Here is a 25,468-nt window from a genome sequence, read left to right on the forward strand (position 1 = left end):
GAAAGAAATGAATTGGCTAATTAGGGGAAAGGTATCCACAGCACTCCTGGCAGTTAGTAACCCTTATGGAACTCCACCGTAAATTAGTGCAATGACTTGCCAAAGGCCATAGAATCAGTGGCAGAGTTAGGAACAGTAGAACCCAGAAATTACCTCTCTTAGTTCTCTGCATTAAACATTAGACCATTCTCTGGAAGGAATTTTCTCCAACAATGTTTTAATGGCTTCATCAGTTTTTATTGACAGTATCTAAATTTACCCTCTACCAATTTCAACATAAAATCAGGAACTCTTTATGTTAGGCACATTATTATCTATCATTTTAAAATTGTGTCTGTTTACTCCTCTTCCCCTTTTATCTCACCTACTACACTGCCTATTAGTGGATTGTCTCCATAGCAATCCATCTCCATCCTCCATCACAACAGCTCTTGCAGCTGGTTGGCAGTCATGCTTTTGGACTGCACGTCTTCATTAGGATTCTTTAAAGTGTGCAAACAGCCGGTGTTTTATGACATTGATGACACTTTCGGATTGCATCACTATGAACATTATATTTTTCATTAGGCTCAAATTCATCAGGCATTCTCCAACTGATTTTATTTGGCTTGTTTTGATATCTCTTTTGCATACAAATCAACAACATAGCCTGTTTTGTTTAAGTTGCTTTCCTTGTGTAATTTACATCTACAGTACAAGTTTTAAGATTCCTTAGTGAATTATCCTCCCCACATTGCAGAGAGAACTTACAAGAGTAAACTCCTCTGCATATCAAGGGGTGAAAAGGACTCTTCCTCCCACAAGTCTTGACAATATCCTTTTTGACAACTTGGATCTTTTACAACCAATCTGTTATTGTTAATAGGAATTGAGAGAAGTTAGTACACACCTCTTCCTTGAATAATTCACAGATTATCCTGGAACTATGAAAAAGAATATATCTGAGATATGTGTGATATGGATTTCATCTAGGGGGTAATTGTTTCTGAGTTCATGTTGAGAAAGATTTTGTACAACAATAACAACTTACATGTATGTATTTGTAGTGCGCCTCACCCTAAAAAGAACAAGAGTACTTGTGGCACCTTAGAGACTAACAAATTTATTTCAGCATAAGCTTTCGTGGGCCACAAAATTTGTTAGTGTCTAAGGTGCCACAAGTACTCCTGTTCTTTTTGCGGATACAGACTAACACGGCTGCTACTCTGAAACTTCTCACCCTAAAGACTCCTACAGCACTTCATAGGTATATAATGTATGTATTTATCCATGACTGCAGTGCAGCTATATCTGAGGTGGAATGCGGCAGTCATTCTGTGCTAGCATACTCCACACAATCCATTTTATTGTTATTATTTATTAATATTTAAAGAGTGCATTAAGTGTGCATGTTACTTTACAAATACAGTGTGATGTGGTCTGTGTCCTGAGTAGTTTCAGTCTAATCTGTCTTTTTACAATACAAACAATTACATGAAGAATCGTGAGAGTGGGAGCAGACAGATTTGTAGGATAGCAGTGGTGGTAGGTTAAGCCAAAGAAGGATGGTTTAAAGATGTTTAAAGGTGGTTGCTTTGTGCACAGAAAAATAGAAATTCCTCAGAAAAAAATGAATATAACTTTTTTTAAACTGGAACTACAGAGGGGATTTTAAATAGGCAAATTTAATTACCCAAATTGGAATCTGGCCAGGACACTGAGACCGCCTCTTACAAAACACAGCCAGTGATTCATTGACAATTAAACACTCCACTTCCTCCACAAATCCTATCTAGGTTAATCCACTCATAAAATAAGTGCTAAATATTCATTTACAATTTAATTTTTTTTTCTATGCTTTGAGATACAAACCCTTCATCTAGCCACTTGGGGCACTATGGGCACGATCCAAATCCCATTGAAGTCAGTAGAAAGACTCACTTTAACTTCAATGGGCTATGGATCAGGTTCTTAATATCTGTTTTGTATTGTCTGCTTTTGAATATAAAGTCTTTGGGAAGAGATCTTGCCTTCCTCTATGCTTTGTCCAAGCTTGTCTTTGCACAAGAAAAGCTCAGATTCAGACCCCCTGAATTTTGTAAGTGTGGGGGTAGAAAGGGAATCAGAATGAGACTCGTGTCTTTTAACTATATTGAATAATAATAATGAATAAATTAAATAGAAAAATAAATTAATACTGATTAGTCTTCCTGAGGTTTTTCAGAGTATACAGGCTTTTATTTTTCTTTGACTTTTCTGAATACATTTCTGACAATTAAGTGCATCAATACTATTTTCATAGGAGCACCCATTTCTTATTATGAAGAAGTTGTCATTCTGAACCCGCCATTAAGAAGTAGAGCTAATCTGCTGATTCACCCTGGAGTCAGGCTCTAGGACTCTTTATAATGATGTAGAGCTATTTTGCTGACTCTCCCTAGCTGCCAGACCAAATTTAGGGTCTCTCAGAAAAGAGAATGAACTAAAGGAAGGAACAGAGAGAGAAACCTTAGGAAAACAACCATCCTAAAAGCAAAAGGATCAGATTGAGGCTTATATTTGCTATTATTTAAATAAACAGTAAAAGGAAACCCCAGACAGGGGGTAAAAGTTGAGTCCATGGCTAGTGTATTTGAACTGTATTATGAGATATAGAATGGTTTTCACTTTATCCAGTTCAGTTAATCATGCCTCAAGCTGGATGAACTCATGCACATATACATGTTAGTATGAACCACATCTATTGTCCAAATGTTTAAAATGTATTTCATTGAGTGCCTCAATGGATCAGTTATTAATAATAGGATACAGAGTAGAGACCTGATCAATAGTAATGAGTATGTTATTTTTTGTCTCTGAAAAGGTTTGCTTGGTTTTGGAGGCTGTCAAGTTCTAAATGGATTGAATTTAATCAAATCTCATTTCCATATGGTAGATTCCAGTTCACACAGGTTTTCCTGGTTCACTAGAACCAGAAGCAGGACTAATGGCCATATTGATTTGTCCCAGGTGATTGTTCCTAGCAAACATTTTTGAAATCCATTGATAAAAAGCAGCTTGAATAAGTTAGCCAATATCCAGTTTGGGGGGAGAAAGTTGGTATATGTCTTTGATGGAGTTTGCAGACACAAAAAAACATTTCTAGTTAAGCACAACTTGGTCTCAGATGTGCGTAACTTTGAATCGAGGCTAGTTTTTACTATCCTCTAGAGGGAAGCTGAATCTTTTGCACAGCTTTAAAATATAAAATCTTTCAACACAAGCTTGACAACTTAAATCCAGCACAAAGGTGATTATCTGCCAAAAAGTGTTGCCATCTGCTGGAGTTTGCTGGTGTATATGACACAAGATAGGGGTCTCAGTCCAAGTCTAGTGGAGAGACAGACATATCAAGAAAAACATCACCGGAATTTAGCACTCAAGAAAAATATATAATTTGTACATAATGAACAAAGAAAACTAAAAAGGAAACATATTTAAAAGTTATCAAAAGGAAATACTTTTTTAAAAAGCACAACTCATCATTAATCTGTGGAACCCCCTACTATAAGTATTATTGAGGCAAAGAATTCAGAAGGCTCTAAAGAGATTAGACATCTGAATAATAACAATAGCATCTTCAGTCACACTAACTAGATTAAAAAAATATTTCAGAGGCATCAACTTTCATGCATCAGGTCATGAGCCAATTGCTTCCTGCCTGGGACTAGAAAAAAGCTTCCCGCCGAGAATGCTGTTGTATGATTGTCCATTACAATACATTACGCATCTTCCTGTGGAATATTTCATGCTGGCTATTCTCAGCAAAAGGACACCATAAAAATGGGCCATCGATTTGAAATGGTGTTGTACTTCCTGTGTTCCATTGACTGGCACCCTTGTTGTCATCTTGGAAGTCAAGGAGAGAATGTACAGGGAGACCGAATTATCCTTTAATACTAGCAGACGTTCCTCCAGGTCACAGTGAAAATATAACAGCAAGCAGTGCAAGGAAGAATGTGCTGCTGCTCTTTAAGTTATACCTCTTCTTTGGATAGAAAACTTCACTGGTCACTGTTGTTTATCTATTACCTTCCATTGCACAAGAACTAAATTAATTTAGAAACTATATTTTTAAGTATTGCAAAATATTCTAAATATATTTTTGTGTATTTTACATATATTAACAACACACGTTATCTCCAGTTATTCATTTCATAGCACATTCACAATGTGCTGCAAATTTCAGAGGTTTTTGCAAAACCAGTTCCAGTCACAGGCTGAGTAGCTCCCAAATTTCCTGATACTGCAGTTTTTCTAGACTTCTGATTTTTATCTGGCTATCATGACCTAATACTGAATTCTAAGCTTTATTGTCATTAATAACATCAGAAAAGCTTTCACCTTCAATGGATGATGATCAATTTTCTTATCTGACATCACTATTTTTTCTCAACTTCTGCTAAATGTGATTCTATTATTGCATGAATGAGGAAATATTTCTGGGTTGGCTGATTATGATCCATCTGTATTATGCAACTGTCAAAAGCCTGTCTTGGCCTTGGATCGTGTTGAAAGCAACTATTGTACAGCAGGTCACTTGCCATTTTTATGTAATTGTTCAGAGAATGTCCTAGCTGCTCATTTACATGACTGTATAATACAAAATTTCTCCTAGTTGTTCAATCAGGCTTTTGTCTAGCCCTAAATAGGCACTGCTAAGAAGCAGAGATGTATGAATAGTAAAATACCCACCGCCTGCTTCAGCCTACAAAATTCTTGTGAATAAACAAAATATATACATTTATTAAGAGTCATGTAAGTGGAAGTTAAAATGAACAACTTCAGTATTCAAAATAGAATCATTTTTTATTTTGGTGCAGTCTAGTCTGGCCTGGTTCAGTCAGTGCTGCCATACGTACAATCACATTGTTCCTAGTTTGTGGGGTCCTACCACACCAGGAGTGGGCGGAAATGCTACTGTGATACTTACTGCATTGGCTCCAGTACCCTTGAGAATCAGGCTATCTGCCCTTTTAGTATGATTTTGGCTGGAGCAGATCACATATTCACTTCACAACTCCTGTTTAATCGGGAACTTCCATCTACTCTTTCCCTAATTCGCTCCACAAATACATGTATCAGTTCTGTACAGCATCCCTTTTGAGTATCTTATGGGATGCCCAGGGTATCAGACATCTCATGAGATGCACATGAAAATAATTGTTGCGATTTTTTATTTTTACTACTGCTCCAGCTTTGTATTTGTTACTGCCATTCCAATTTTCTGTAGTGAAAATAATCAAAATGTTCGTCAATGTCAGTTACATATTCTACAAGTGTCAAGACACGTTCAGACAAGACGCTTTTAGTGTATGCTCATATACCTATAATTGTCTTTGCCAGCTCATTGGTGGATTTTCAGCAGTGATATGAATCAGACTTTGAAATTTTAACTACAAAGACTAACTGCAGTCAAGCTTGGAGTCAGATAAGAATGGGTTCAAAAGGAAAACAAACGTTTCAAGGTGCATTGATCATCTTTCGTTATAAATAAATAAAATATTTATTATCCAAGCTACAAAACCCTTTATCATGTCTTCTTGTAACAGAAATTACAACTATTATACAAAAAGCCCTGTCCATGCCACAAATCTGATCAGTAGTGATTTTATGTTTACTTCTAGATCAGACGAAAATGTTGAACAACATCAGGCCCAATACCAATCCCTGTAGAATCCCACTAGAAACGCACCTATTCCAGGATGATTCCCCTTTGAGGAATATTTTTTGAGATCTGTCAGTTTTCCAGTTCTTAATCCACTTAAGATGTGATTTGTTGATATTGTATAGTGCTAATTTGTTAATCAGAAGTCTAAGGCCATGTCGACACTACACAGTTTTGTCGACATAAGGCACATTACGTTGACCTAACTATGGAGATGTACACACTGCAATGCTCCTCACACCGCTTTAACTCACCTGCTACGCCAACATAATAGAACCACTTCCACAAGAAGCGTAGAACTTAGAGTGACGTAGTTAGAGCAATGCAGTGTCAGTGTAAACACTGCACTGCTTACATTGCACTAAGTGGCCTTCAGGAGGTATCCCACAATGCCCACCATGACCGCTGTGGTCACCATTTTGAACTCTCCTGCCCTGGAGACAGGTACACAGGTGAATGGTTCTCCCCTGTTAAGCCTCAGGGAAGTTTTGAACTTGCTCTTCCTGTTTACTCTGTGTGGAGTGCTCACATAGCAACTGCCCAGCTAAGCATACCGGCGCCACGCAGCAAATGCGCTCCTGCCTGCAGTACATGAGAGATGGCGAATCTCCTGGGTCTCTGGGAAGAGGAGGCTGTGCAGGAACTTGCTCGGGTCATGGAAGGGATAGGGACATGCAACCGTGCTGTGTAAAACTCAAAGAGCTGTGGCGGACATAGAAGAAGTCAAGGGATGCAAGCAGTTGCCTCTGGTATGGAGACACAGACATGCTGCTTCTACAAGAAAGGGGCTGGGGTCAGTGTGGTGGTGAATACACTCCCCCCCTGAGCTCTTCTTATAGTCTTGTGTTCATAATTCACAACACAATACTGAAGAGCAGTGCAGGAGCCTGTTTTCTGACACGGATGGCTGGCTTGCAGGTTACCAGGGCAGTTGAAAAGCAGCTGGAAACCTAGTAGGATGCTCATGGCATGAGGGAATTGAGAAACCTGCATCATGTGGTACTGAGCCCCATGAGACATTGCAAATCCTTCCCAAAACACCCTGCGGCCAGTTGCACAGTGGGATAGCTACCCCACAATGCACTGCTTTCTGTGTCAATGCAAATGCTGCTACAGTGGATGCATTCTGCCGACACATGAATCATAGCGCGGACTTGCAATAGCGGTTTAATTACAGCAGTGGCTGTACTTTGACATAACTTAAGTCGACTTAACTTTGTATTGCAGACATAGCCTAAGTATATTACATCTACACAGTTACTTTCATCAACCAATCCTATAACCTCAAAAATAAAATAAGATTTGTTTGATATGACCTATTTTCCATAAAACCATGTTGACTGGCATTAATTATATTCCTACCCTTTAAGTCTTTCTTAACTGAATCCTATATCAACTTTTTTATTGTTTTGCTCAGGATGGATGTCAGGCTAACTGATCTATAGTTACCCAAGTCATCCTGCTTGCCTTTTGTGAATATTAGCTACAGACAGACAGAGAATTTCAGTATATTCATCCTTGTTGTACAACAATTAGTATTGATTAGTAGATATAGCTAACAGATCTCTATTGTATCTCACGCTACTGATGTAACCACCAAAATACCACTTCTTTTGCCTGACACCAAGACTCCATGTTTCCAGTTTCAGAGGCCATCATGTAAGGCCAGCTGTTGTGGCATTTTTGGAAACGTAGTATGGATGAGGGAGAAATGAAGAATGGATTCAGGTGGTGACTGGATGAGGTGAGAAAAGAAGGAAATGAGGTTGAGAAGGAGCAGAATGAACAGAGAATGAGATTGCTAAGGAGTGATAGAACTCACTGGGCGAGAGATTTTAAAAGGTAATTTTAGATTATTTTATAACTGTATCAACATGCAATCTGCTCTATTTTAGTTGTAAACTGTCAATTTTGACTCCCTGCTGACTGTAGCTTTTTACTTTTGCAACACAAAACACAGAAATATCTCATTTATAAGTACCACAGTTTGAGACTGACTGGGCAGCATGAGAGAAGTCATCTGGAAAAATATTGTAACTTTCAAATTACAACTAAGAATACTGACCTATCTATCTAACATGCTAAGCAGAGACAGCAAACAGCCTTAAAGGGATGGAAGTGATAAACTTGCATGAAAAAAAGCTAACATTTTAGCCAAGGATAAAAATAGCTGTATGGTGCAACTGTTACTCATATTAGCATGCACTTATTGACATTTGACTTTAGTGAGACTACTGATGCAAGTACTTAACATGAGTAAAGGTTGTATAATTGAGTCCTAAAAGTTAAATGGCCTGTATCCAGGAAGGGAGAAACCATTGTACGGGGAAGGCACAAATGAATGCTTAAATACAGCTTAATTAAATATTCAGCTTCCAATGTTAACTAGGAGCTTTTGAGTTAGGATTTCCTCAATGCTACTGACTCCACAGGAGAAGCTTTCAAGGGCAGATAGAGCCAGCAGGTTTCTGACAGCCTAATTGCAAGGAAGGTCAAGGAAGCAGGGACTCAAGTGAGCATTTTTACAGCTTCTCAGCCTAAGCCTCCCTGAAAACCTTCTAAGTTATATTTTAATACCTGTGCTGGACAAGAGTTAACAGGGAAGGCAGATCTTACTAAAACATGATCCCTACTTTAAATAAACTAAGCAAGAATATAGATATAATTTAAAAAAAGTTCAAATAGGAAAAATCCTGTTTTTCCCCCCCAACACTCAGTGCTCTGACAACTTCTCTGTCAAGGACCTCTTTAATAACATTCAATACAGAACCTTTCCTGTTTCAGTTCCTTGACAATACAAAAATGTTCCCTGCTTTTGTTCCTTCCTACAGCTTTCTCAGTGCCAGCTTTCCTTATCTGGGGTTTTAAAATTGTTTGAGCAAGGGCTCATGACTCACTTTTATAGCTGTGCTTCAGTTAAGGGGAAACAGCTGGACCTCCCAAGTGCATCTAATAAGCGATGCAGCAAACAGCTTCTTTCCCTCCTAAGAAATTAACCTTGGCTATTATATGGTGATTCTGTTTCACACATGCAAATGGAAGAGTTCTTGAGAAGCTAAAAGGTTCAGTTTATCTTTCCTCTACATGGGTTCTTCCATGTAGGGAAGAAAAGGGCTTAAAGAAAAAGAAAACCTACTACAGACACCTGTACTCTACTATTTAAGTGTGTACTTGTTTCAACCTCTGTATCTTGAAAATGTTTAACTTCTTTGGGATTACCCAGCTTTCAGACTAGGTGAACTTTTATACCATTTACCCTTTAATTTGATTTGTTTTGGCATTTTACTAATTACATTAATTAAATACTCTAGCTATTGTTGGGACCATTTTCAGAGACTGGGAGAAACAAACTTCTGACCACTGGTGAAATGCAGAGATAGGGAAAGTATCTTAAAAACAGGATTTATAAGACTCATGCATAATACCTAACTAAATGGCTTATACACATTACTGTAAGTCTTGGCTGTTGCTGCTTGCAGAGTTAGATACTGGTTATGACATTCCCCTCTGGTGTTATTTGAACCGGTGATCTGCTAGGTCACTACAATCCTGCTCTGCTGTGAGAACCCCTCCTTGGCTGTTCACACACAGCTTCTGGCATGTAAGCTGCTCCTTGGACTGTGCAACCAAATGATACTAGCCAAAATCTCTGGTCCCAGATACAACCCTAGGAATCTCCATATTGTAGTGTCCAGTTATGCCCACTGGATGCTGCAAGCTTATGAGTTCATCAATGTAACGAAGAAATTGGTATGTACCAGGCTTGTTATCCCAAGGGGAGTCTGACATGCTTCAAACCAAACACACTGCTTCAGGTAGAATAAATGAACAAATTTATTAATTATAAAGATAGATTTTAAGTGATTATAAGTCAAAGAATAACAAGTCAGATTTGGTCAAATGAAATAAAAGCAAAATGAATTCTAAGCGGATCTTAACACTCTCATTGCCCTTATAAACTTAGATGCTTCTCAGCACAGGCTGGTTGTCTTTCAACCAGGCTCTCCCCTTTGATCAGCGCTTCAGTCACTTGGTGGTGGTATCTGTAGATGTAGGTGGAAGAGAGAGGAAGAGCATGGCAAACGTGTCTCCTTTTTATCATGTCCTTTCTTCCCTCTTGGTTTTGCCTCCCCCCTTCCCCTGAGTCAGGTGAGCATTACCTCATCGCAGTCCCAAACTGACCAAAGGAAGGGGGTGACTCACTCGAGAGTCCAAAGGATTCTTTGTTGTTGCGTAGGCCAATATCCTTTGTTCATGTAAGGCTGGGCTGGGTTTGTCCCATACATGCCCTGATGAGGTGTGAACTGCTGCTCTGCTCTTGGAGAGTTTTTGCCTGGGCTTGCTTTAAGCCATGAGGATACTTTTTTAGCCTCATAACTATATACATGAAATTATAACCTAGAACGTTACTGTAACAACAATTACTATAACATCACTATAACAACAATGCTCAGTGCATCGTGAGCCTTCCGAAAACACCCAACGTGATAAACTTTGCATTGGATACCGCACAAAAGGATCAGGATGTAACCTATAAATAATCGTTTTGAGACTATTTTGTCTAATAAGCATTAATTCTGTTGCTAACCACAACATCTATAGATTTTAGTGAAAGCTTTTTTTCTAAGTAGTTGCATTTTTATGAATACACTAAATTTTCATTAGTTGGCATTTTAATATCTTAAAGGAGTGAACTTAATCCTCGACCTTTACTCATTACACTCATATGCAGTAGGTTTAATTGACTTCAGCAGGGCTTCTGACAGTTAAGGTTGAAAGAGTAGACACAACTGTGTATTGCTAATAACAGAGAAGGTCTGCTGCCCAGCAGTACTGACAGGCTTGATAGTCGTTTTACAACTGCATTGCATTAGTAAAAGAGCAAGACAAACTCCCTAGTTGTGGATTAATTTTTCTCTGAGGCCTAAACAAATCAATTGAGTGAACCAAGGTGGAACTTTCTAGCTTTGAAAGGAAAGATTATCCTTAGAAAGGTAATTTATAATTCCATGACCCCATTAAATATAAATTATTTAGCTAAACACCCTAATGGTATTCCATTTACTGTGGAAACTAAGAATTATGAACTTTGCAAACCATTTTGACTTTCTGTAACAGTTATGGAGAACAATGTACTGTATAAGAAAAAATAAGTCTCTATATTGAAAATACAACCTAATACACACTTTATGTACATTTAACATATAAGCAATAAAATGGTACAGATAACATTACCCAATCAACCAGGGCCAGCTTTATTTCAAGATAGAAAGGACTGCCTGCTCAAACAAGGAACACTCAAGTTAAACCGACTGAAGGGCTAGTTTACTCATTCCTGTTTGTAAGTTGAAAATTAATGCATTAAAAGTAACCCATATTTCCTTTAATGAGTCTAATAATTCTTGTTTTCCTTAATAAATTTACCAAATATAAAACAATATTTATCTACTACTATCAGGGCCGGCTCCAGGCACCAGCGCAGGAAGCAGGTGCTTGGGGAGGCCAAAAGAAAGGGGCGGCACTTCCAGGTCTTCAGCGGCAATTCAGCAATGCGTCCCTCAGTTCCTCTCAGAGGGAAGGGCCTGCTGCCGAATTGCAGCCAAAGAATGAAGTGGGGCACAGTAGAGCTGCTGCCGAAGTGCCGCCGATCGTGGCTTTATCTTTTTTTTCCTTTTTTTTCTCTTCACTGCTTGAGGCGGCAAAAAAGCTGGAGCCGGCCCTGACTACTATAGCTCTGATCAGCAAGTATCTGAGCAAATTCCTCATATATATCCTCATCCCTCTGAGTTAGGGAAGTATTATACCCCCATCTTACAGAGGTGAAATGAGGAACAGAGAGACTAATAGGTTAGTCAAAAGTTACACTGAGGATGAGAATTGAATCCATATTCTCAGATTCCAGCACCTAAACCAAAAGAATATCCTTCTTCCCAAGTAGTTTGGTGTCAGACTGTGGATACAGGATCATCATCATGACTAAGAAGTCTCAGCTGAGCTGTAACAATAACAACTGTGCAGTATAGCAAGTGTCAGCTTACTCAACAACTTGTTAGTGACATGGGGCTCGATAATGCAAGGTGCTGAGTACCCTGACACCAGTCCAGAATAGCACCTAACCAACCACATGCTCAAAAGCTCTCATCTGGTGAAATCTTGGCCCCACTAAATCAATACAAAATTTCCATTGACTTCAATGCAGACAGGATTTCACCCATTGACTTCAGTGGGATGATTCAAATGTTTAAAACTAAGCATGAGTTTAAGGGCTAGATTTGCAAAAAGACATATGTTCCTAACGGCCTCTTTAGATGCCTGAATCCAACATGTAGATGCCTCTGACATTCACAAAGTTATTGCTCAACTGCTACCTGAGTCTGTAGGCACCTTAGTTTCCACTGGCCAGCATGCACAAAACCACCTAAGTCCTGCTGCTGCTGCAAAGCTGCTTGGCACTCAGACCCTGGTGGGATTCTCAATCTATGCATTCCCTCACCTGCAGGGCCTGATCCAGCAGGCATGCTCAGAGCACACCTAGCCCTCTCAAAATGCTGGTGAGAGCAAGAATTTAGCTGTCTTTGTGTTTTGTTATACCCAGTAGCCCAGTGGTTAGGACACTCACCTGGCATAGAAGAGAGCTGTTTTCAAATCCCTGCTCTGCCAGATTTGGAGCAGAGGCTTGAATCCAGGTCTCTGACATCCCAGCTGCCCTAGCCACCTGCCAGTCCTGCTAAAGATATTCTACTGTGTATAATATTCATTGGAGAAGGGACTTAAATGTCACTTCCTCACATCCCTAGTGGGTGTCCTAACCAAGGGTCTATAGTCTCTCTCTCTCTCTCTGGCCCAATGAGTATTTAATTATACAAATTTCAACAGGAAAGACTGAGAGACCCCACCAGAATACCCCCAGGTACCCTCAGGGCAGTCTAGTAGGTGGGAGATCACATTTCTACTTCAAATCAGGCAGAGCAGGGATTTGAAAACATGTCTCCTGTATCCCAGGTGAGGCCCTAACTAATGGGCTATTGTGTATAATAGAGCAGGGGAGCCTCTCTTTTTTAATGAGAAAGGGCTGACCTGGCTGCCGACCTGATGCTGACCTCCAGGAGAGGGTTCACTGCTGAGAATCCCAAGTGGAGGGAAGAACCTTCCTCGGGTGCTGGAGTAATGTGCGTAATTACCAATGAGGGGCAGTACTTAGGCCCCATCTCTCTTCTTGGCATTTCCTACTGACTAGTTTAGGCAACTCCCTAGACAGCTTGCTGGCTTCTGCAAATTCCTTTCTTAAGCACCTCACTCTCCCTATGCCTGATGTGGAGAATCTGGGCACCTAACTTGAGGCAGTGAATCCCACTGGGTGGCAGGGCAACTATTAGTTAATGTGTAAGTCTCCTTTGTAAATCTATCCCTAAGTGCTTTACTGGATTAGGGGCAGAGTGTTGAGCACCTTGCAGGATGAAGCCTATCATGAGGAAACATGTTAGCAATATGAGAATGTGAGTAAGCCTTCCCTAGCTCTGCTGAATGCTTACTCACTTGCCAGTATTTATTTACAAGAGACACCCAGAACTATGGGATTGATCCTAGTTGGATTGAAGCCAATGACAAAATGCCCATTGAATTCAGTGGTGCAGGATCAAGTTTCAAAACAGTATATGCATATTAGATCAGGGCACAAACAGGAAAATCTGTAATTTTCCAAGATTTTTCTCTCTATTTATGGTAGCAGAAATCTGCACTCAATCCCTCAAGAAAACTATTGAAAGATCAGCATATACTTTACCATTCACCTGGCAACGATTAAGATCAGAAACCTTTGTTTAAAAAGCCTGAAGTTCTTACATTTGCAAAGATTCAAGAGCAGAAAAAATTCACTCCAATAATCTTTCTGGTATTATTGTGTTAATACTAGTATGTAATTTTTAATTTTACATTTTTAGATATTTTAGATATAATATTTGAATGATTTTTCTTATGAATTATATGTGTGTAGTGTCAATGTTTGTTAACTAATAGGGGACATCACTTGTAATAATTTTATGGCAGTTTAACTTTTGATAACTTCTTTAACAGGGTAACAAGCCTTGTGAACGAGGGAAGCAATAGATGTGGTATATCTTGATGTTAGTAAGGCTTTTGATACTGTCTCACATGACCTTCTCATAAACAAACTAGGGAAATACTACCTACAGGGAGCTACTATGGGAGCATAACTGGTTGGAAAACCATTCCCAGAGAGTAGTTATCAATGGTTCAAAGTCAAGCTGGAAGGGCATATCAAGTGCGGTCCCACAGGGATCAATTCTGGGTCTGGTTCTGCTCAATATCTTCATCAATGATTTAGATAATGGCATAGAGAGTACACGTATAAAGTTTGCAGATGATTCCAAGCTGGGAGGGGTTGCAAGTGCTTTGGAGGATAGGATTAAAATCCAAAATGAACTGGACAAACTGGAGAAATGGTCTGAAGTAAATAGCATAAAATTCAATAAGGACAAATGCAAAGTAGTTCAATTAGGAAGGAATAATCAGTTGCACACATACACAATGGGAAGAGACTATCTAAGAAGGAGTATGGCAGAAAGGGATCTAGGGGTTATAGTTGACCACAAGCTAAATATGAGTCAACAGGGAAATGACTGCCTAAGAAGGAGTACTGCAGAAAGAGATCTGAGGGTCATAGTGGATCACAAGCTAAACAGTGTAGGGTTGCCAATTTTGGATGGATGTATTCCTGGAGATTTCATCACATGACACAATCTTTAATTAAAGATTAATCTTTAATTCCTGGAGATTCCAGGCCAATCCTGGAGGGCTGTTTTGGGACCGGCTCGGTTCAATATCTTCACCAACAACTTAGATGTTGGCATAGAAAGTACGCTTATTAAGTTTGCGGATGATACCAAACGGGGAGGGATTGAAACTGCTTTGGGGGATAGGGTCATAATTCAAAATGATCTGGACAAATTGGAGAAATGGTCTGAGGTAAACAGGATGAAGTTTAATAAAGACAAATGCAAAGTGCTCCACTTAGGAAGGAAAAATCAGTTCCACACATATAGAATGGGAAGAGACTGTCTAGGAAAGAGTACGGCAGAAAGGGATCTAGGGGTTATAGTGGACCACAAGCTAAATGTGAGTTAAGAATGTGATGCTGGTACAAAAAAAGCAAACATGATTCTGGGATGCATTAACAGGTGTGTTGTGAGCAAGACACGAGAAGTCATTCTTCCACTCTACTCTGCGCTGGTTCAGCCTCAACTGGGGTATTGTGTCCAGTTCTGGGCATCGCATTTCAAGAAAGATGTGGAGAAATTGGAGAGGGTCCAGAGAAGAGCAACAAGAATGATAAAAGGTCTTGAGAACATGACCTACAAAGGAAGGCTGAAAGAAAATTGGATTTGTTTAGTTTGGAAAAGAGAAGACTGAGAGGGGACATGATAGCACTTTTCAGGTATCTAAAAGGGTGTCATAAGGAGGAGGGAGAAAACTTGTTCACCTTAGCCTCTAAGGATAGAACAAGAAGCAATGGGCTTAAACTGCAGCAAGGGCAGTTTTGGTTGGACATTAGGAAAAAGTTCCTAACTGTCAGGGTAGTTAAGCACTGGAATAAATTGCCTAGGGAGGTTGTGGAATCTGTATTATTGGAGATTTTTAAGAGCAGGTTAGACAAACCACCTGTCAGGGATGGTCTAGATAATATTTAGTCCTGCCATGAGTGCAGGGAACTGGACTAGATGACCTCTTGATCTCCCTTCCAGTCCTATGATTCTATAATTCTGATTCAGAGCAGTCTTTGCCTTCCATATATTTTGAAGACTATGTAGAAATAAAGACAAGGTCTGTATGAAATATGATTCATATTCTTTTTGTTTATATAGACCTTTGATAATTCTTTTTCATTTTCTTTTCCTCTTCTGAACTTCTTTTCTTCCTCATTTTTTCAACAGTTCACCCTTTTACCTGACCAAGACTGCTAAACAAGGCTGAATTCAGGTTTTTACTCTCAAACATACCTTACCTTAAGGTCCAACTTCACAACTCTTATGGTGATGAACATTTACTTACACAAGTTAAATGAAACTGCTTGCATGAATAAGTGTTAACCAACATGAGTAAGGCTTGCACAATCTGGTCTTTACTGATTAATGACTAACATAATTGAATGAAAAGGTTCAAATGGCACAGTCTACATTTAATATTAATAAACATAATATGCAAATTTCAGTGTTTTTAAATTTCAGTAGAAAACCTGACCTCTGAGTAACGGTTATAAAACTAGGCATTTTTAGTCCTGAGAAAAGACGACTGAGGGGGTACCTAGTAACAGTCTTCTAATATGTTACAAGCTGTTATAAAGAAGATGGTGATCAACTGTTCTCCATGTCCACTTGTGATGGGCCAGGTGCCCCAGCGCCCCCTCGTGGCAGGGGCAGGTTGGGGCCTAGCGCTGCACCACTCGCTTGTCCCTTGGTCTGCCCCTGGTAGCCGGCGTATTACGGCCTAGCGGCCAGAGTCCGTAAGCGCCCCCTTCGGGGCGGGGTAGCGCGGCCTGGCGGCCGGAGTCCGTAAGCGCCCCCTTCGGGGCGGGGTAGCGCGGCCTGGCGGCCGGAGTCCGTAAGCGCCCCCTTCGGGGCGGGGTAGCGCGGCCTGGGGCGAGTCCGTGGCGCCCCGCCGGGCGGGGTAGCGCGGCCTGGGGCGGAGTCCGTAAGCGCCCCGCCGGGCGGGTAGCGGCCTGGCGGCGAGTCCGTAAGCGCCCCCTTCGGGGCGGGGTAGCGCGGCCTGGCGGCCGGAGTCCGTAAGCGCCCCCTTCGGGGCGGGGTAGCGCGGGGTGGGGTAGGGGGGCTCGGGCCCTCCCTCTCCACCGAGCCCCAACCCAGGGCCCTGTCTGTGGCAAGTTCTCCTTGCCTCCCGCTCGGCGGGGATCCGCCTGCAACACGCCGAGCGGTACTGCAGCTTTAAGGCTGTCAGTCGCTACAATGCCCCGGGTCACTTCCTACCCTGCCTGGCCGGACGTCTGCATTGTGGGAGCGGCTCCCCCGTAGGTCCGTCACTGCCGGCGTCCCTCCCCGGGGGCTCCGGGTCGGCCCCGGCTCAGCTGGCGCCCCGGTCTGAGCTCCTGGGCTCTCCCTCTGCAGAGGCTGACGGTCTGCGTCCTTCTCCCCCAGTGGCCAGCCCAGACTGAGCAGACCTGCAGGCTTTTATACTGGTCTGCCAGTTGGAGCATGCCCAGCAGAACTTCCTGGGCGTGGCTTCCTCTGCTAGTAAAGAAGAGTTAACCCCTGCTGTACCAGTGCGGGGCTGCCCTGCCCCGTCACACCACTGAAGGCAGTACGAGAAGTAATAGACTTAATCTGCAGCACAGGAGATTTAGGAATCAGGACAAACTTTCTAACTATAAGGATACTTAGGGAGTGGAAAAGGTTACCAAGGGAGGTTGTGGAATCCTCATCATTGAAGATTTTTAAGAACAGGTTAAACAAGCACCTATTAGGGATGGTCTAGGTATACTGTCTTTGTCCTGCCTCAGCATAGGGGGATTAGCCTAGATAACCTGTCAAGGTCCCTTCCAGCCCTACATTTCTATGAGTTTAGGATTAATAAACAGAATATGCAAATTTCAGTGCATCCTCCCCTGGACATTCTCCCATCCTTGTATTATCTTTGGTGAGATGGGATTCTGTGCTGCACCTCTTATAGCTGCAGCACAGAACTTGCAGACATCAGGGAGAGAGTCCAAACTATTTTTAAGATACCTTTGTGCCCTCTTGCTCCTGGGCTGTGTTGGGGACTGAAGTGGCCCCAGGTGTAACTTGAACAGCCTCAAGGACCTGTCTGAGTTATGGTAACCTCCCTGGGTTGCCTTATGATCTGTAATATGCCTGGAATATCTGCAACATGCTCCCAAACTCATCCCTCCTACCCCAGCTACACCGAATATGCCAGGGCTTAAAAGGGAGTCTTCAAAGGGAAGTTTTCAGCTGTCTTCCACAGTGCCTATGTCGCAGGAATTCTCCCTCAGCAAGAACTGGCCCCTTTATACAGCTCCGGCCCTTTTACCAGGTGTAAAGAGGCCAGACCATGGTGTGAGCGGCTCACCCCTTGTGTCTTTTTGGATTTTAGGGCTGCCTTCTAATGTCTTTTGGGAGGAATATCCCATTCACTCTACATATGCCTGGAGAAACAAGGCAAAATGGTTTCTGTGGACAATCTTGAACATATCGAGTAGACTCTGCCAATCAGGAAACCTGAAAAAGTGTCATTGTAATTCAGTATCTGAAAGTGCACCACAAAAAAAGTTGTACTGAAAATTTTAAGGGCTTTCAGACAGCGAAAAGAATGTTTTACTCAACTGTGGCAATATTTTTGTTGACAAGAAAAATTGTTAATGAGTTGTCAAATTCACATCAGATGTGTGTGTCTACTAGGTATTTAAATCTAGTGATGAATGTGATGTTTACTGCAAAGGAAACTCCATTTGTCCATGCCTAAAGGAGAACTTCAAATATGACTAAAAGTGAAATAATCATGATTTGACTTAACACTTAACTAACTTTAAACTTTTTTTTAAAATGCCTAATTCTCCTAGTTGCGGCATCTCATTCCTGTTCCGCTGTGATGATCTTGAATGCATAATTATGTGACATCAAGACAGCCATTATAGCCCTGCAGAAGCCCAGGTTAAATTTTTAGATACTTATAAGTTTTTGAGAAGCATTACTTATTAAATTAATTATTTGCTATTTTGTAGGGGCTAAGAAATATCCTATCCCTCTTGCTTACTTGGGGCATTCAGCACACCAAATCATGATTATTTCATCATCAGTTCAGGTTGTATGGGAATGGTGGGGAATGGGGCCTTCTTCAGTATGATTTTTCATATTATATCTTAATAAAAAGCCTTTTGAAAACATATACAAGAAATCCATTTACTAGAGCAGCTATGGCCTGATGCCATAACTTTCTCTAGTAGAGTCTTCGTATCTATGACATCTCAGACCATTGCTCCCTGGAGTCACGATAACTGAGAGCTGACCAGTGTGACTTGTGGGGAACCTGACTTTTTTTCTGAAAGGTTAATTTAAAATAAGCTAAGCACCAAATGCCCCTCTATCACTGTTATTTCAGGCATTTAAAAACACTTTAACTGCAAATATTTTGCCAGAAATTATCTGTAAGGATTACTGGATTGCATAGCATGCTCACACAAAACTGATTCTCCTCTCCACTAGTGTAATTAGAACTAATTCCACTGAAGTAACAAAAGCTGCACTATGTATCTGAGGGCAGAATCAAGCCCTACATTATAAGGCATTCACCCAGCTCCTCTTCTATCCAACACTGTTTCTCTTGTGCAACACATTACATTTTATTTTCACTGAAATCCTCCACAGCTCTTATAGTAATTATTTGCATTCATTGCATTCTTCTTATCAGTATATTCAAATTATTATACTGTCCAGTTGCCTGCTCAGATGAATAATGTTAGGTAGACTATGATACTATAAAATTTACAAACCACATGTTGTTTAGTGCTTTGGCTGCAACAAAATTCTGGTTTGCATTAAATGTAAACAGGCAAGTTGATATAGATTTGATGAAGTTAGTAGTGGAAAAGCCATCCCTACAGAGGTGTTACATTTAACATCTGGATGCTGTTCTTCACAAATGAAATTAATGAACTGGGAAGGACTCTAAACTGGATTATTATCATCTGAGGCAACGCCTGACTATTTTAGGTTTTTATTAGCTACATTCCTGCACTGGTTATTTTACAAATGTTGGCATGAATTTTAATTTCCAACATGAGTATAATTTTCTAAGGTATGCAATGACTTATTGTATAATATTGTCACTTAAATAGGAGAGTAAATTATTTACGAAGACCTTCAAGACCATTTACAATTTACCATCTCTTGGTGGGACTCCATCTACAAATATATTACTAGGTGGTGTGCTGAAGGGAGCTAGGTGTTGGACAAAGTGTCACAATACCTAACTTTTAGGCACCTATAAAATCACAGAAAGAGCACTGCAATCCACAAAGCCTGAGTAAGGCACCCACGCTCCCTATACAATGAATGGGGAGAGAAAGGCTCCTTAGAATGCAATCCACTAAGCCAGCACACTAGGCAGGGAGCTGCCTAAGCTAGTCAATAGGTGATGCTGGTTAGAGGGGTATGATAAACCCTCTCATGGAGTTTGGTGCCTAAGTCTGGGTTGCAGGGAGGCATCTATCTCTCTGTGTGATTCATGAACCAGGAAAAGATAGGCATTTAGCTGCCTAAATTGTGTCTGGGGCCCAATCAGAGGCGATCTAACTTCACATGCTGCTACTACTGACTACCCGATGGAATATATTAAAGTGGGTTTCCCTCAGTCTCTCCTGTTGAAGTTTTTTCCAGTTTAATTAAATAATTGAATAACTACAGTAAATATGAATTGGGCCAGAGAGAGTTAGAAAGACTCTGTAGCCCAGGGGTTACGGCACTCACCTTAGAGGTGGCAAATTGTTGTTCAAACCCCTTCCCATCAGGCAGAGGGATTTGCATCACGGGTCTCCCACTTCCCAGGTGATTAACCTAACCACTGGGCTAAAGGTTAGAAGGGATGACTCTCCCCCTCCCTTGTTCTGGGTGGAGTTAGGAGGCCTCAGTGCATGCCTATTGGAGAGGGTCCAACACACAAGTTAAGCAGATGAACACTGGTCTTTCCCCTGGTTCATGAATCACTCTGGGGCATAGGTGGGAGATAGGGGTCTAGGCACCTAGAGGGAGATAGCAGTGCACATGCTCAGAGGTAGAAACACCGGCATCAAGGAATTTTTACTGCAAAGGTGCTGAGTGACTTTAAGCACCTATGGGGTTAGGCGGCAGCTGAGCAGCAATGTTATGGATTGCAGTCATGCCTAAAAATGGGACTTAGGTCCCTACGTACCTTTGTACTTCCCACCCATATAAGCATACGCTATTGAGAACTGAGGACAACCCATTCTGTCAGGCCCGGTACATCTATTATATATAACAAATGCCACAAATCTACCTAAAAGTGAGTTAAAGTCAATATGGAAAATGCTGATTAAAGAAAAACAAAATCCATCATTTATATGTGCTAGTTTGGGGGTCTAAAATGAGGCCCAATTATGCTCCCATTGGAATCAATGGAAACTGAACTGGGTCCTCAGTTCTCAGGGCAGGGATTATCTTTTTGTCAGGTGTTTGTACAGCGCATAGCAGTGTGCGGTCCTGGCCTATGATTCAGATCCCTAGGCACTATGGTAGTTCAAATAATAAATAATAATGGAGTGTTACAGCTACAAAAATGCCAGGCAATAGAGAACTGGGACGAAAAGTCTCCATCCAGTCAAACTAATTGCATACTCGTTAAGTGTAAAACTCAGTGGGGTTGGGTTGGGGTGGGGTGTGGGGCGGGGAGCATTGGTTGGCTAGCTCCCAGTACCAAAAGAAAGGGGACTGAGACTGACAATCCCCAGGAACAATGGGGAGAGGCCAATGCTCCAGGTCAGTCTGATTGACAGGATGGGCAGGCTAATGAGGGAGTCAGGAGGCCAGGGGGGGGTCCTGTCCTCCCTGTGAGCTGGAATTGCCTGGGTCAGACAGAGTGGGACCAAGCTAAGGAGAGAGCAGGGGTGCAAGCTCAGTTGGGGAGAAGAGCTGTGCCAGCCAGAGGGGCCGGAAAAGCAGCCCAGGAAGCAGATCACAGTTGGGAGCAGAGTCACAGAAGCTGCCCAGAGAGCAGACCTGTCCTGGGAGGAGAGCTGCAGCAACCAGAGCCAGAGGGGCCAGAGAAGCAGCCCAGGGAGCTGGAGGCAGAGCAGCAGCAGCAGTGTTAAGACAGAGTGGAACTGGGGCTGGAGCAGTCTGGAGCCAAGTGCAGTGAGCAGCTGGGGAGAGCGAGGGGGACCCAGGACAGCAGGCCCAGTGTAGGGAGATGCCTCCAGCCAAGAGGCCATGCAGGCCAGACATGGAGGGGGATTGTAACCCCGACGGGGCAGGGGCGACGCTGGGAAGAAGGATCCTGCAACTTAGAGCTTGAGGGCTCTTATTTTTTTAAATTGATTGCTGTTTAATAAATTGCATTTGCTTTGAACTGTATGTAATGATCAGTGGGTCAGGGAAGTGTCCAGTGCAGAGAGAGCACCCCAGAGTGGGGACATCCTAGCCCTTGCCCTAAGTGACAACAAGTAGGTTGGGGATTGAGCACCCCCAAGGAATCCTTGGCCCAGCCTTGGTTGTGTTGTGAGGACTCTGCCACACAGGAGAGTGGAAGGGGAGCCCTTGAGGTCAGGCAGGCCTCTGGGTAAAGGAAGTGGGAGTGAGGACTCAGATCCTTCTACTAGCCCACTTCACTGGGGTAGTGTATAAACCAGGAAAGTTCCCCACAATAGCGGGACTATTCCCCTACTTACATAAGGCTAGATAATGCAACCATTACTCATGTTGGAAACACTTCCATAGGTTTTCCCATGAAATTCAGTGAGACTATTTGGCTGAGTGGTCACCAACAAGAGTATGGGTTGCACAGTTTAGCCCTATATATATATATAAAGTACATAGATCATAATATGACCCTTCTCCTAGATGTCATCTGCAGCAACAATGTCTGGATTCAAATAGCTAGGGATGTCTCTTAAAACTTACCAAACACCACTACCTTAAGCCCTCAGTCAGAATTTCTGGGATCACTACATACTTTCTTCCTCCATCCATTTTAATCTACTTTAAGGATCAATGTTGTAGCATTAGTCACCCCCTTCATTCTTGGAAATATGTAAATTATGCAGCTGCTCCCAAAAGTGTCTGGTTTGAGAAATGAGACTGACACTAGGTCTCCCACATGGCAGTGCAAAAGCCACAGTAGACCATAGTTTATTTTGATACGTAATAACACTAATAAATAGCAGAGCTAGTAAAAAGTTAATGAGAAAAGGGTGGTTGGGGGAAGGTGCCAGAAGAGAACCAAAACTGAGCATGGAAAGCACGTGTGGCTGGAAGAGGTGGGAGTGCATTGGGATGGGAAGAGCAGGCGAGGACGCAGATTCTTGTGGTGAAGGAGGGAGGATGAGGAAAGATGCATCTTCCCTTTATTCTGCTAATTATACACTTGAGATTTAAGACTTCTGGCCCAGGCAGCTGTTTCCTGCTGCTGGTTAACCAAACCATTTTTCTTCAAATTTGGCTTTATTTTCTTTGCTGAGTGAGGACTTAAATCATACCAAGTTTGAAATGTTATGTTCAGACAGTTTAAGATATTTTAATGGGGAATAATTTCTTCACTGACAAATGAAATTTTTTCAACCATAATTTGATACCAGATAAACTCAAACTTAAAAAAACAAAGACACTTCAGTTGAAGTCAGTTGTGGACATTTTCACAGAGGGGATTTTTTTAGTGTGTGAAAATCAGAAGGAACTTCAAGTTTCTCATCTTTAACTATACAATATTGCTCACTGTTCCCAAGAGAGAATGTGACATCTTCTTCAGTAACAGTGGTTCTTTGAGCAGTGTTGTCCATATCGATTCTGCTTCTGGTGCGTGTACAACCTGTGTGCAGGAGCCCAGGTTCTTTTGGGCAAGCTCAGCTGGCTGGACCCATGCCCTTGCACCCCATCTGCCCTCCCCTGCACCCAGGGGCCTAAAAGTCAGAGTGGGCCCAGTATTGCTGCAACAGGGTGAGGGCACTGTAGTGGCAAGGAAGCAGGGGGAGTGCAGTCCAGGGACTGTGAACCACAGTTACTGCTTAGGGTTGCCACCTTTCTAATAGCTACTAACCAGATCCCAAGGCCTCAACCCTGTTCTGCCTCTTTCCCCAAAGGCCAGCCCCTGTTGCTCATGACTCTTCCCCTTCCACTCTCTGAATCATCTAGATATCCCTTCACCCCTCTGCCCTAGGGCTGGAGCTGTTGCTGCTTGACAAGGAGCCTGCCTGCAGCTAGGAGGCAGCCCTGGCTGATCAGGGGCTGGAGTGGGTTAATGACCCAGCATCTCCTCCAGACGCGTGGTAACCCAACTTTTGGTGTCCATTCAGTGCATGTGACCAGACACAGCCAGGTCCCCTTTTTGACCAAACTTTCCATTCCAAAACTGGGCACCAGGCAGCCCTAAAGGCAGCTGGACCCAGCACCCCAAAAACGAACTGTCTGGGTAAAACCCAGATGGGTGGTGTAGCAGCCATATGCAGGGTAGGTCAGCACTGGGGCCAGCCACTCCTCTGGCCAACTCCTGCCATGGAGAGAAGTTGACTTCTTGCATCATGGCAGTAGTTCCACCCCACCTCAGGAAATTTCAGCCCTCTGATTGGCTGCCCACCCCACTTGTTCCCGCCCCCTCTAGGGCAGAATAACCAATTAGAGCTGCTGAAATCAAAGCGCCCCGTCCCCTTCTGTTGGGACCCCACGCTCTTCCCACAGGAGAGAAGGGGGCGCTCCAGGCCCCTCCCTTCTGTTAGCAAGGGGCGACAGGGCGGTTCCTGGCCACTCCTCGCTCCTTTTTAAAAGAGCTTCATGACTTTTAACCGCCGGGGGTTACTGGAGGGCTCTTCCGCCCCTCCCCCACTGCCAGGAGCCCGGTCAGGGTTGAGCGACGCGCTCCCCTGGCCGGCATGGCCACACGGAACGGGTGGGCGGGGCTTACTTTCCCCAGTCAACTGGGGGACTCCCCCGCTCCTGTTGGTACAGTCTTGAATGGGTGACTCCTCCCTTCAGTGAGACTGGTAGAGTCCAGTACTGCAACCGTTAGAATTCAAAAACCCCTCAACGGTTCTGTTCTGTTTTCTCTGTTAACAGACTATTTTATTAAAAACTGTCGGCCCGGCGACGTCACACAGACGCAGAGTGGATTGGCAGAGGTGGTTTGCTCCTTCCCCATTTTTCATCCGGGTTTCCTACCCCCTTCTTTTCCATTCCCCACCATTTCACCGCAGGCTTTTTTAAACCCGAGCTGTCGTGCGCACGCGCACTGCCTTCCCCCAGGCCTAGAGCGAGAAGGACTGTACGCGAGCGAGCGGCGCGCGCTCCCCCCCCCCTTCCGCGAGCTGTTGTTTGGAGTGTGTGTGTGTGTGCGCGCGCGCGCGCGTTGCTGAGGAGAGCGCGAGACAGGCGGCGCCTTGGGAGCCAGGGCTGGGCAGCATCACTGGGCTGAGGGAGCTCAGGAAGAGGAGGAGGAGGAAGGCAGCGGGTCCCTGCTCTCGGGGACCGTTGGCTCCACTCACGCCCGGACAGAAACGGCTCTGAGCCTTGTCTGTGTAGCGCGTCCCCCCGGCGCGCGTGTGTGGGGTGAGCTCCGTCACCTGAGCGCCTAGACGGGGGGTTTTCTGGGGGGATCCGTAACCGCCTACCGCCCCCCAAGATGGGCTGCACGCTGAGCGCGGAGGACAAGGCGGCGGTGGAGCGGAGTAAGATGATCGACAGGAACCTGCGGGAGGATGGCGAGAAGGCGGCCAGGGAGGTCAAGCTGCTCCTCCTAGGTAAGGGATGGGGCTGCTGCCCTTCCCGGCCCGGTGCCGGAGCCGGGGTCTGTGCCTGCCGGGCCTGGGCTCCTCGGGCCAGCGACCCTGCTCCGCCTGTGCGCTGGTGGCAGCCGGTAACTCCCTCCCCAGGGCCTGGCACGGTTCCGGGTAACGCTCCTGCGCGCCCGCTGCCGAGGGCGAGACGTGGCGTGTGGCGCCAGAGATGATGTTGCCCCGTAGGATGATCACTCGCGAACGGGACCGTGGATGTTCTTGTGGCCTCCGTGCCGCTTATAAGTTCTCGGAGCGTGGGG

General features: G+C 43.3%; 1 protein-coding gene across 1 annotated transcript in view; it reads left to right on the forward strand.

Moving 5' to 3' along the window:
• Positions 1-24,186: 24,186 nt before the first annotated feature.
• LOC120393873 (guanine nucleotide-binding protein G(i) subunit alpha-1) overlaps positions 24,187-25,468 on the forward strand; it is a 61,081-nt gene continuing 59,799 nt past the window's right edge. Inside the window, exon 1 of the mRNA XM_039518348.1 lies at positions 24,187-25,172. Coding sequence (XP_039374282.1) covers positions 25,055-25,172 — 118 coding nt within the window. The 5' untranslated portion in view covers positions 24,187-25,054. The remainder of the gene's footprint in view (positions 25,173-25,468) is intronic.

Source organism: Mauremys reevesii, linkage group 1 (genome assembly GCF_016161935.1).
Source record: "Mauremys reevesii isolate NIE-2019 linkage group 1, ASM1616193v1, whole genome shotgun sequence".
Taxonomy (NCBI): domain Eukaryota; kingdom Metazoa; phylum Chordata; order Testudines; family Geoemydidae; genus Mauremys; species Mauremys reevesii.